This window comes from Rhincodon typus, chromosome 10 (assembly GCF_021869965.1).
Source record: "Rhincodon typus isolate 14 chromosome 10, sRhiTyp1.1, whole genome shotgun sequence".
NCBI lineage: Eukaryota > Metazoa > Chordata > Chondrichthyes > Orectolobiformes > Rhincodontidae > Rhincodon > Rhincodon typus.
The window spans coordinates 28,750,603-28,763,929 of NC_063341.1; the positions used below are offsets into that span (position 1 = coordinate 28,750,603).

Consider the following 13,327-nt stretch of genomic DNA (forward strand, 5'->3'; position numbering starts at 1 on the left):
AAATAGCACACTGTTCAATCACAAAGAGCATTACAATCTGGTTCTTACCTCATGTCCATAGATGTGCAATTTCCACCAGGTCCCCCCTGGCAGTAACCAGCAACACTGCCTGATTTTCATTTTATCTGTTTTGCCAAGGCCTACAGAAATCAATCATAGCTTTGCAGCGCCTGCCCTTTCTGAGATCAGTGCAAGGCACTGCAGCCCTTCTGGCTGTATGACTCAATTGCGCATCAGATGGTGCATTCTATTATACAGCACCAGGACTCTCCGGGCTAGTGGTTAGATGAACTTATTTTACCTATTAGTGAAATCTGTCAAATGAGGCTGGAGTGCTTTTGATTTCAGGTCTCCAACATTCGCAGTACTTTGAGCTTTTATCCTATAGCACTTGTTGAATATGTTTTTTTCTAATGTTAAAATTGACGAATGCTTACTTTTAACTATTTCTATAGTTCTAATCTGATATGCTGTTTGAATTTTGGATGTAATACACTATTATCCATTACACCGTACACAAGACAGCTTAAATTGTACAGAATGATAGTAAGTGTAATCCTGATATGGTTTGGGTTGGAGGTGAAGCTCAGCTGCTACACTTGCCCATTCAGTCAATGTATGTCAAGTCTTGGATATATCATGTGAACAGCTACATTCTGGTACGGTGAAGTAAATCCTGCAGGAAAAAATGCATTAATGCTCTAAGCACATTGGTGATATTATAGTACTTCAACCAAATGATCTTCCTTGATATGGCTCACATTTGACAGAATTTATAACTCTAACGCTACATGTTTTTCAAGGTTCAAATGGAAATTTCTTACAGACCCTGCTGGGTTTCACTAAAATTCTTGTTTTGACAAAATTAATACATTGTAGAACCACCAATTTGGAGATTAATTTCTTTTGCTCTGCTGATTTGCCAATCTCAGACATACTGTGGTTGGAAACACAGAATCTAGGCTGGCATTTTTCTATCAAGTTCAAAAAGGAAGGGACTGCCAAGCTCACTCTAGACAAGTTTCAATGTTGGAAAGCAGCTCAGAGGCATTTCTGCTGCTTGTGAACACCTGAAAGCTTGGCTGGATTAGAAGCAGAGAAAAAAAAGGAAAATGTCAGAATATCAGACATGCCAGAACTTGAAGCTGTATCTACCTCAGGCATGCGGTGGTGTTGAGTGTAAAACATCAGGCTTGGTTACTGTTCCAGATTCCTATGCAAAAATCCCACTAGAGTGCTCGTGTGGTTATTGAAGGAGGCAGAGTGATGCTCTACAGATCACAATTAAATTGCCTGGTGACACTCATGGCCCATGTTTACACTTGGTCACGTGAACAAGATACCAGAAACAAACATTGAATTGCATCTGTATGAACTGGATCTTTGAGCAAAGCAGTGATAAGGGTATGAATTTGGAAGAAAGATAGAAATAACCAAAAATGTCCACTTGAGAGCTGAATATCTTCAAGGTATACCTGTACATCAGATCAATGAGCATCTCTGGATCTTCTTGGTGTTCCTTCATTTTCACTGTGTCTGACAGGATCATATGGAGATTGAAAACAAGATCCTGCACCTATAACAAGGTAATAATGAACTGCATCACAATCAACAAATCCATCCGGATCCAAAACACACCCGAACGGAGAACCATTTTTAAAATTATTGAAATGCAGTCCAACCAGGATAAAGGGAACAAACAGAAAATGACAATTTCAACCAAAACTCTGTCAATTCAGAAGCTGAAAACAAAAATTTGTTTTCTTTGGAAATAATATTGAATGCAGAAATATGAAAAGAAACTTAAAATGACTTTAAATAGTTTGATGAAGTGGATATGTCTTAATTTGAAAGTGAGAAACATGACAAATATGTCACTTAACTAAGGGAGCATTCTGTATTATTGAAGACCAGGCTTATTCTCTACCATAGCAGATACTCCACAACAAATTCTAAGTGAACCAATGTTTCTTTGACTACAAACTGCTTTATGATCGGGTGGAGAGAGTGCTATTAATTTTTCTCCTCCTTTCTAAGATACTTATGTTTCTCCTCAACTGGTCTCTGAAAGTGCAAGTTCATGACACTGTATGGATCTGATATTGTAAAAACTCACATTGGTTGGTAGATAATTTATACGGCAAAAGGGAAACAACTTGGGAGTGAAAGGAGAAAAACTTTATTGAATTATGAGGTAATAGCATTGAAACTAACTAAGTATAATTATAAATAAAAACACAAAATTCTGGAAAAACCAGTGGGTCTGTAAGTATCTGTGGAAAGAGAAGCAGAGTTAATGATTCTGGTTGGTTACCTTTCAACATTAGGGGCAGAAAGTTCTCTAATTGTCATCGTCAATGTTTATTCTTTTACCAACACCATTGAAAATATGGTCACATATCTCATTTCCGTATGTGCAAATTGACTAGCGCATTTCCCAACAGCACAAAAATGACACTGTTACAAAAGTGCTAAATTTGCCATAAAGCCTTTTGTGCTGCCCTAAAGTTGTGACAGACGCTCTTATAAAAATATATACCTGGTCAGGAAAGGTAGTTTCTCTCAGTTCCAAGTCTTCTTCAGCGTATGTCAAAATTGTCTTTAAAGAACGCCTGAGGAATTCTTCATTAAAATTCTGGGATGTACCAACCAGCGAGGAAAGTGACATGGTTACTTGCATCTTCACTCTTGCAAAATTCTGTAAGCAATAAAATACTATTTTCTTCAAAATTTCAATGGTATAGTTTATAAAGACAAAGTATAAGAAATGATTATTTAAAGAGGGGAAAGTTGGCTCAAACATTGCTTACATTGCCAATCTCGAAATTTTGTCTCATAAGGAGGTACAGTGAGGCACTGGCATGTGCTCGGATTGTGCCAATACTGCTGCTGCAGTGTCGTAAAAGCCTTAGGCACAGATCAGCACACAGTTCTGTTTCTTCTTCAAAAAGGAGTTCAGGAAACTGTAACAACAGGAAGAATATTAAACCATTTTGCCTTCACCCCTTGAAAGTGATGATTCAATCCTTACCAAATATTTACACATGCACTTTCTAGCTAAAGTCACTGATAGTGATCAGAGCATGAAACCCTTCATGTTACACTTGGAGTCATACAGCACAGAAACAGACCCTTTGGTACAACTCGTCTATGCTGACCAAGTTTCCCAAACTAAACTGGTCCCAATTGTCTGCGTTTGGACCATATACCTCAAAACCTTTCCTTTTTATGTATCTATCCAAATGTCTTTTAAATGTTATAACTGTACCTGCATGTACCACTTCCTCAGGCAGTTCGCTCCACATATGAACCACACTCTTTGTAAAAAAGTTGCGCCTCAGGTCCCTTTTAAATTTTTCTCCTCTGACCTTGAAAATATGCCCTCTAGTTTTGAACTCCCCTACCCTAGGGAAAAGACCTTTCCTATTCACATTCCTTATGCCTCTTTTGATTTTATAAACCTCTTTAAAGTCACCCTCAACCTTTAGAGTACGATTTTGCCTTTAAAACCATTTCTTGACATGGTATTAATTTGGAAAAGAAAATGTACAAGCACATATCAAACACTGATGTAGTCATACAAGTTTTTAAAACTTAACAAGGATGATTAACTGTATATACAGAGAAACTGTAGTGGCAAAATTTAACCTATTGCTATGAATGGAACTCTTGCAATTCTAAATTCAAGAGGATAGCAGAATTCCTCAACCTGGAAGGGGGCAAAAAAGGGGAAATCCACTTGTAAATTCTCCAATCTCTTTGATGGATCCCTCTAATACACTTTTTTCAATAATAAATTCACAGGATGCAGACGTCACTTGTCATGCCACCATCTATTGGCCATCCCTAATTAATGCTGAGATGGTGGCAAACTGCTTTCTTGAACTGCTGCAGTCCATAGGTGCAGGGGCAACCACACTGCTGTGACGGAGAGACTTTCAGAATCTTGACTCAGCGACAGTGAAGGAACGGCAATATACTTACAGGTCAGTTAGACTGAAAACATTAGTAAAGGAAGAGGTAGGAGTGAGAAAGTGGGCAGAGCACCAAGGAATTTTTGAATTCTCAGAATAAGTTAGACATTGATTATGACATATATTGAAATGAGATGACATATGAAACATAACGCACTTGTCCTATTGCTAAGAATTTCTACATTCAGAATTATTGAAATGTACCCAAGTATCGAATAAACAACCACAACAATTTGACCATTAATTTGCCAAAATTAGGGTAGCTACTTTAAATGCAGGTATATCCTAAAATGTGTTAAATATCTGTGCCAGGACTAATGGGTTTTATTGACTACACATTGACTGTCAATCACAGAAGTATGAATGGAATCTTTCTGTCCCAAAAAGCTGAGGAATAGATGGTGGGAGGCGAAAATAATCAGACAGGCTGGGATCAAGGAGAACCCAGCTCGTCTTGTCACTACCACCACAGGAATAAAGTGGGAAAGTCTTCTCACACTGTCACCAACTGAGATCTTTAAATGGTCAATTGAAGAGAACTTTTAAAGGCCTTTTTACACAACCATCAGAATTAACTTCATTTCTGACAGGTGAGGAGATTGCCCTTCTCTGCAATCAAAGGATAAGGTCAAGCTGCCAGACTGGGGTGGGAAGTCTCAACTTGCCTCAAGCTGGGGATGATCGGAGGTGGAGATAGGGGCTGGGTGTAAGGCAATGAAAACCAAACCCTGCCCTTGCTTTTGACACCCCCCACTCCCCTCCACCCTCAAGCCACACCCATCAGAGGTATATCCTACATCTGCTATTTCTGGGACTCTACATTGCTGTGCCGGCAGCAGTCGTGGCCACTGATGTGGCTTTGCTGTGGCTGCCAATCTCTGATTGGTCAGCAGCTTCATGTAAGGCAGGACCTCACTGTCCCAGGAAGTGATCCTGGTGGAAAGTCCATTTAAGTGCCTGATAGGCTTTCGTTTGAGGGTGGGATTCTGACTAGTCTTATGCCCATCTCCACCCAATGCGTTTACATTTCATTTAACTACTGCTGTTGTACCTATATAATACAAGCCATCAGCATTTCATCAGAACTGCTCCTGAAGATGGTTTAGGGCTCCAATTTCAAGACTGCCAAGCAAATCAATGCCACTACACCTGGGATCCAGTACAGCTACCTCTCCGTTCCCTGTTCTCAAATGAGAGAATACAAGACAGTGACTTTGTATTATTTCAGCTTTGGTGGATTTAATGACAAAATTTCAATAAAGCCAAACCCCTTTATCTGATGAGTAATTTTTCTATATTCCTGCAAAGAGTGGCATAGTGCCCACTCAGTAATAGCCTGGAGTGGCGTCACTAAAACAACTTTAACATGAATTGCAGACAAAAATAAATTTACGCCCTTATTTCATTTGGTGCAGTGTGCTTGTGCAGAATATGGTTTGCACAGTGATCTTCAATAATCAGTTATAACAATTATCTATAATACTGTAACACCTACTTTAGATACCAAGGCTCTCTGGGTGGCAAAACAATGTTGCAGGTAAAGTGCACTCTGATTACACGCCATAGTGTGTAGAAGAACCTTCAGGACCCCTCCAAGCACACTCTCTTTGGATTCTGTCACAGAAACAGTCTGAACATATAGAGGGTAAAGATTAAAAATAAATAATTGTTATGTATTTGACAAGTTTCAAATACCATTTTTTACGGTATCAATAGTGAGGTACTCCTAGAATTACAATCTTGCAAACTGAATCTTGCAAACTGTAAATCATTTTTTACAATAGTGCGTTCATTAATAAAAGGATGCTAATGCAGTCAAGCCGGATATATCATTAATGCTAAGATGTGAGCTATCACATTGATTAGATATAAAGATGTTCCAACACAAGCCCAATTACTGTTCCAGGAAAAGCACTGCACTGAACAGATACAGATTGCTCTACTCTGCCCAGACTTCCAAAGCTCAAAGTTCATCCTCTTCAGCACTGTATCCTAACCTATTTGTTCGATGACATTTGTGGTCTTTCAGAGAGACTTCATTTTTCGCCCAGTTTGAGGGAAGTTTAATCCATTGTGTTTGTGCAAGCTAAGAAATGGGTTGAGATGGTCCCAATTCCATTTCACACAGGACTCTTACAACTGACAGAGAAAGACTTTCAACTTATAAATCTAGATAGAATTTGAATATGCACAATATTGTCCTTAGCATAATGTCATCCTAATTATATGGAATCTAGGCCAGTGAGTTAATTTATTGGAACAGATGTTCAAAAAAGTGTCAAAGATCAAATATGGCACCATGCTGTCAGTGGAAAACTTCTAATTTCCCACGGATACTTCATCGTCACAGTCTTTTTGGCAGCTATTTATTGATCTCTTACCTGAACAATTATTTCCAAAGTGTCCAAAATAATAAGGTTTGCTTCAGTTGCAAGGTTACCATCAATCAGTGCCTCATGTTCCAACTCAGCCCTTGATCTGTCACATACAAATATCCTGTCAGAAAAGGTTCAGATTCTTGCTTTAGATATTTAAATGTTATGATCTTATTTAACATTTATGGTTAAAAATGCAGACTAAGTCAATCTATAAGATTATCAAGTTGTACATTTTTACTTTAGATTTTGTGCGCCAGAAATTAGTCTTTGAAACCAATTCCATTCAGTTTTGCCTTCAATTTCCATTACCGTACTCTTATAGGCTTACTCTAGTTCTATGGAATTACGCAGGATAAACTCCAGCAGCTGAGGAAATGTGTGAACCTAGACAGTGAGAATGGAAAGGCTATTACATCAGGGCAGAAGCAAAGACACACATATTCAAGATTATTTTGTTTCATAGAACGCATTGGGAAACAACTTGAAACGAGAATGCTGGTTAATGTTGCTTTCTTAATTTATGGCATGGAGTCAAAAAATAAGTTCCTAATACTATTTTGATTGCATTTAGTTGACTAACTCTGGGTTTAAACCGGGAATTCACTGATCTATTTAGCTCAGATTACAGTGCTCTTATAAATAGCTATCAGGAGAATTAAAAATTATGTATTTTAATTTACATAGTAAAACACAGGTCCTGCCTAACATCATTGGGAGAACAAAAAGAGAAATATAATCTGCAGGCAAGGAAGGAAATTACTTTTTCTACAGTAGACGGAGCTCCATTTCTGCAACAGTCAATCCATACAATTTTTCATGAATCAAACTACACAGAGATTGTAATTGAACATCACCTTTTTATATGACAAGTATATTGTTCGATATCCAGTTTCTGAAAAATATATTTCTATTATCTTATGTTTTTATTAACTACCAAGATAATGACTGTCCCAAACTACAAGGGTGGTAGCTTCCATGTTTTGACTTGCTTACATGGTTACTTTTAGATTCAGCTGTAAATTGGGCTTTGGATTCAGTTTCATTTAAAGACAATACTTCAATAGAATTAACTTAAAATACATTCAATAGAAGTAACTTTAAAAAAAATTCAAATCACATGACTGTGTTTTCATTCTGATCTCATATCAGAAGAGATTCTTCTGTACTTATCCTACATTTTGCATTTGGAAAAGTCATGTTTCTAATGCCTTGATAAAAGTAACTCCTAAACCACCTCAGCCCCTTCCAGTTTTTCTAAACTGTGAAACACTATAGTGATGGTACATTCAAGCTCAAAAAAGTCAAATAAAATTCAGCCAATTAGCATTAAGTGGCAATAAATTCAGGTTTTAAAGACTGAACTATAGTAGATGGAAAAGATGGGAGGATATAAAATAATCGAGTGTTCTGGAAAGAACAAGGTTGGGGAGAAGTCTAGGGCAAATTAATTTTAATAGGAATGAGGAATGACTTTCATTCCTGGAAAGTTCAGAGAAACAGAATAGAACAGAATAGAAAGGTAACATGTTGGTCCAATTCCTATTCTAATGTAATCTGTCCAACTTGAACAGGTCCCAGCTCCCCCAGAAATGGTCCCAATGGCTTAGGAGTCTAAAGTACTCCGTTTCGCATCATCTCTCCAGAAATACATTCATCTGCTTTATCCTTCCATTTTTATACTCAGTACAATGTGGCACCTGGAATAAAATGAAGCTTAGTACCTTTAAAGTTCTACTTTTCTATTTCCTACCTAACTCCCTGAAGTCAGCTTGCAGGAGCTTTCTTTCTTTGTAATTGGTCCCAACAACGATCACAACCTCTGGCTGTTCACCCTTCCCTTTCAGAATGCACTGCAGCCATGCTGCAAAATCTTTGCCCCTCGCAGGCAACATGCCATCCTGGAGTCATGTCTATTTCCACAGAAGCACCTGTCTCCTCCCCTCACTAATGAATCTCCTAATATTACGATCTTTCCACATTTTTGCACTCCGACTGAGCGGCTGGATCACCTACAGTGCCATGGCCTTGGCTCTGCTGGCCTCCACGCAGGAACTGTCATTCTCACCATTTTCTAAGGCCAAAACACGGCTTGTGGGTGAGATGCCCTTGGGGGATGCCCTCACTACCTGCCTGGTCCCCTTCTTTTACCCATTCATTCTTGTCCTGCAGTCCCTTAAGCTGCAGAGTGACCACACTCTGAAACGTGTTTTCCATGAACCTGTCAGCCTCACAAATGCACTATAGTTTGAGTTGTTCCAGCCAGAGGCACATTTTGCACACCCAGTCATCCAGACAGATTGGAGTGTCTAAGACTTTCCACACAATGCAGATATGCAAATCATGGGCCTCAGCTCCTCAATCTTAACTAAATATCATACACACCCAAGCTTTTATTTTATGCTTACTCCTACTTAAGTTTACACTTAAAAGATTCTTATCTTATTTATGTCAAACAAGCACTTAATTCTATCAAGTGAAGAAATTTAGTTTCAATCTTCTAAAATGTTAACTATCTACGCAAAGTTTTAAGGTGAACTTACTGTCTTAACCTAAATTGATAACATCCAGTCACAAGAGACAACACAGAAATACCCACAAATTACCTACTAGCCCTCCTGTGACCTCGCTCTTTAATTTTGTCAAAGCTGCTGCACTGCTGGTCTGGTTGCTTCTGAGATCTCTAAACTCTCACTCGTCCTTTCAATCTCACTCATGCTCCGGCTTCCAAGTCCCACACGTGTCCGTCACCAGTCTGTCTGCTTATCGGACATCGCTGCTCTCACTGCTCCACTTAACCTCACTGCCACTGCTTCCAAGACCTACACAGATCCACCACTGGTCTGTTTGCATTTTGCGGCCAGCTACACATTAATGTGGAAAATTGCTTGGATTTTATACTGTTGACAAAAGACAAGACAAACTCAACTCAGTCAACTGCCTCTCCATACGTCAACTCTCGATCATCAGCAGAATGACGGTAGGAGTCAGTGACAGTGCTACCAAGCAGCACTCACAAAGGAATTACTGGGTCAGTTTGCCATGCAGTGCAACCTTGGTCCAAACATGAACAAAACAGCTGACTCCAAAAGTGAGGTGAGAATGAGTGCCTTTGACTTCAGACGGTATCTGATCCATATGATCAAGTTTAAAATCAAGAAGCCCCAATAAAACTGAAGTAAATGGGAAAGGGAGAAACTCTCCACTGGTTGGAGTTACAGTTAGTACAAAAGCAGTTTGAGAAGGTTAATCACAGGTTATCTCTGCAGGGGTTGCTCAGGATAGTGTCCTAGGCCCAACAAAATTTAGCTGCTTCATCAATGACCTTCCATCCATCATATGATCAGAAATGTGATGTTGGCTGACAGTTGCACAATTGCCATTCCCAGCTACTCAGATACTGAAGGAGTTCCTGTCCATTCATCGCAGGACCAGACAACATCGAGGCTCGGGCTAAGTGGCAAATAACTTTCATGCTCCACAAACACCAGACGGTAACCACGTCCAACAAGACAGAACCTAACCAGCACTCCTTTACATTCAATGGCATTACCAACGCTGAATCCCCACGATCAATATCATTGACCAGAAACTGCGATTGGCCAGCCATACAAATACGGTTACAGCAAAAGCAGGTCAGAGATTGGTTATTCTATAGTAAGTAATTCACCTCTGAACTGCCCAAAGCCTGATCACAATCTACAAGGCACAAATCAGGAGTGTGATGAAATACTCCCCACTTGTCTGGGTATTTGAAGCTCCAGCAACACTCAAGAAACTCCACACCGTTCAGGACAAAGCAGTTGCTTGACTGGTACCCGACCTAACATTTTCAACATTCTTTTCCTCTATCACAATGCAGAGTGGCAGGAGCGTGTACTATAAGGCACCTCTGATGGTACCTCTCAAACCGGTGATCTCTACCATCTTTTGTGTAATGAATTTAATGTTCTTCTGTTAAAATACATTTACAGCCTAGTGTGAATATGTTCAATGATTGATCACCATGGTAAATGAATTGCAAAAGCAAAATGTGTGATCTATCAAGTTAGCTTTCACTCTGGAATCTGACTTGTCCTATATTACCATCAGCTGGGATCATAGCAATGCAGACAAAATAAGATAATGATTCCAGCAATAGGAAAAGGCAATCAATCAGGAATTTTGTCCTCTGTTTGCATATACCAAAGTTCTGAAACAATGACCACCTGTTCCGAGTTCTTGGAAGAAGTCTATATGGTACCACTGACTACAATAGATTGCATTTACAAGGGAAAATATGTACTTGATGGAAACTCCTAAAACCACAGTTAAAGGCACAGAGCTAACAAAATACAAGACAATGTTGAGTTTTGTTGGTGAATTCAAAAGACAGCATTTATAGGTAGTACTTAAAGTGCTCAAAGTGTTCTCTTAAAAAAAGCAAAAAATAATCTTCAACTGGTGACAATTTTTACTTATGACTAGGGGGAATACAATGGAAGGGGAGCAAAGGGAGAAAATAAACATGAGAGAAAAGGGGATGGAGGTAGCAAATAATTTTTAAATATAAAACATGTAATGAAAGTATAATCATGTTTTTGAAAACAATTTACCATGCCACTCTGAGTCAACCAGAGAGGTAGGATGAGAGAAGAGGTATAGAGAAGAATAAAGGGCTGGATGAAGATGAACAAATGCATGTCAACACAGGGTAAATAGATGGAAGGAAGAAGATTGGGATGATAGTGAGTGAAAAGGGGATGGTAACAGAGAGAAAGAAAAAGATTAAAAGGAGGAAATATTCATTCATAACATCTGACCAAGTAACAACAAACTTATAAGTGTAAAATACAACTGTAAGTTAATAACAAAATCTGCTTTGAACCAACACTGTCACACTGAATTCTTAGGGGCATCACTGACAACTCTATTGGCATAATAAGAATCAGTACGCACCACAAATAAAATTGTCAGACAACTATTTCCATTATGTACAAGAAATATGCTATTATCTGCTTAGAGAAAAATGAAATAAACAGAAAGAATTTTGTTTATATCATAAATGGAGTGTGTTGTTTAAAATAGATCAATTGGACAAATCACTTCAAAATAAAGCATTACAAATATAAACAGGTTAATGCCATATTTTGCATTTCTTCATTCGTGCTTCACTTTTTCTGTAAATGCAGTTTTGGTTTTTCATCTTCAAGCTGCATGCAAATCAGCAAACAGACCAGCGCAAGGAGAACTCCCCCAGACCTTTCAATGAGCAGGCTTATATGCTGAGGAAGCATTCTGCAAACATAGTTCAAGCATTGAAACAAAAGCACACAAACAGCAATTGCACATGAAGGCTAAATAAGTCAAACAACTTAGACAAAGATAAGCAGATTCTTCCATGATCATTTTAGTTTGATACTAATTATTAATTTTGGGAAATCATTTGGGTTAAGCACTAGAAAAATGCATACACATCAGTGGCCATAGCAGCATCAAGGCAAACCAGACTGACAAATTATAGAATTTTATATCACTTAAAGTATACATGATCCTATGTGCGTACACTTAAAACTGTTTGTACAATAGTACATTATTTTGTGTTACTACATTCTAGTCAACATTAATGTGCAATGTGTTAGTGCTCCAACACCTAGTTGAGCAATATTGCCAACCTCTCTTCACCCTTTCAATATTAACCTAAATTCAAAGTGAATGTGACTAACATTTTGTCCAAGGCTATCTATAATCCTTTCTGTATCTTATTTCTGAGGTGAAGGAACTATGGGGTATAAATATATTGTAAGTATTGCAGTAATGAAGTTGTTTCCATTATTTCTGTGGTACACTATAATATAAACACAGTATTGTAAACTGCTTTGGAGGCATGGAATACCTGTTTCATTAATGGATTTGTCTCACTGGCAACAAACATGAATGGCTATCACATTATTCTGGTAACAGGCAAAATAACCTTTACGTAAGATTGCCTGGACATTTGAATTCATCATCTTTAAATTTCTTTCAGTTATCCCAGAGATGCTAACTCTCCCCTGCAATATAATTTGGATGAAATCAGGGGAAATCATTCTACAGAACAAATTCTGTTTGAAGTGATTCTGCTATCAATAATATAGTTATATTATTTTGTCCCAATGCCATGATAATGTAAGAGTATTGGAGCTACAACATGCTACACCATAGAAAGAGGGAAAAGGTTGCATCTATAACCTGCTTTTGCAGCACATGGAGAAATGTTTGTGAGCATCAGAGAGACAACTTCTTAGTGCCCATTTCAGGGACAGTATTAAAGACCATAAGGAAGCAGTTCTATTCTTTAATGTTGGGATGTATATTACTAAAAGAATAAAGAATTATTTGGAAGAAGGACTTCCAAAAATGAAATGCTGACCTCAGAAAAAGAAACTAGGATTTGTAGCAATTTTCACGACCACTGGTCATCTCAAAGTGCTTTACAGTCAATGATGTACTTCTTATCTATAATTATTGCAGTAATGTTGGAAATGAAGACTTAGTTCAGGCCAAATCATTACTTGATATTCAGTCACTCTATAGAGTGCACCCTGCATCATTTTAATTTCCCACCTTTACTTCTTGACTCATACCGGGATACAATATGAAAAATGCCAAAAACCTTCAGTATTCTACCCGAGGAAACAGTTTACACACATGAATCATAATAATGATTGTTGGAAGACTATGTGATTGGGCAGCCCATCACAGTTCATGTTCCTGCCCACAATCAAATTCATCATGTTGTCACTACAGAGTGGTCAGGAATTGGGATCTTGAATGTCTGAAAGCTAATTGTAGCTTTCCTCCCATTCTCGCAGGTAAGATCAGCTACGAGAAGAGAAATTTCTGTGCAAAGTGACTTTTGGGTGGAGTGGGTGGCAAGAGATGTGATGTTGTCACTGCGCTTGTACTGAAATTGTAAGACAATAAGGAGCGGTTACGATTATGATTTTGTCACTCAGT

At 38.3% G+C, this 13,327-nt stretch overlaps 1 protein-coding gene across 9 annotated transcripts in view; it reads right to left on the reverse strand.

The window, feature by feature from the left end:
- Positions 1 to 13,327, reverse strand: part of dock7 (dedicator of cytokinesis 7) — a 171,199-nt gene that overhangs the window by 43,697 nt on the left and 114,175 nt on the right. For 6 of the 9 annotated variants that reach the window (XM_048601896.1, XM_048601892.1, XM_048601891.1 and 3 more), the window contains 5 exons: positions 6,356 to 6,470; positions 5,470 to 5,604; positions 2,811 to 2,963; positions 2,540 to 2,698; positions 1,476 to 1,576 (listed from right to left, as the gene is read on the reverse strand). In XM_048601896.1, coding sequence (XP_048457853.1) covers positions 1,476 to 1,576; positions 2,540 to 2,698; positions 2,811 to 2,963; positions 5,470 to 5,604; positions 6,356 to 6,470 — 663 coding nt within the window. The remainder of the gene's footprint in view (positions 1 to 1,475; positions 1,577 to 2,539; positions 2,699 to 2,810; positions 2,964 to 5,469; positions 5,605 to 6,355; positions 6,471 to 13,327) is intronic. The other 3 variants (XM_048601895.1, XM_048601894.1, XM_048601893.1) reach the window with 1 other exon arrangement.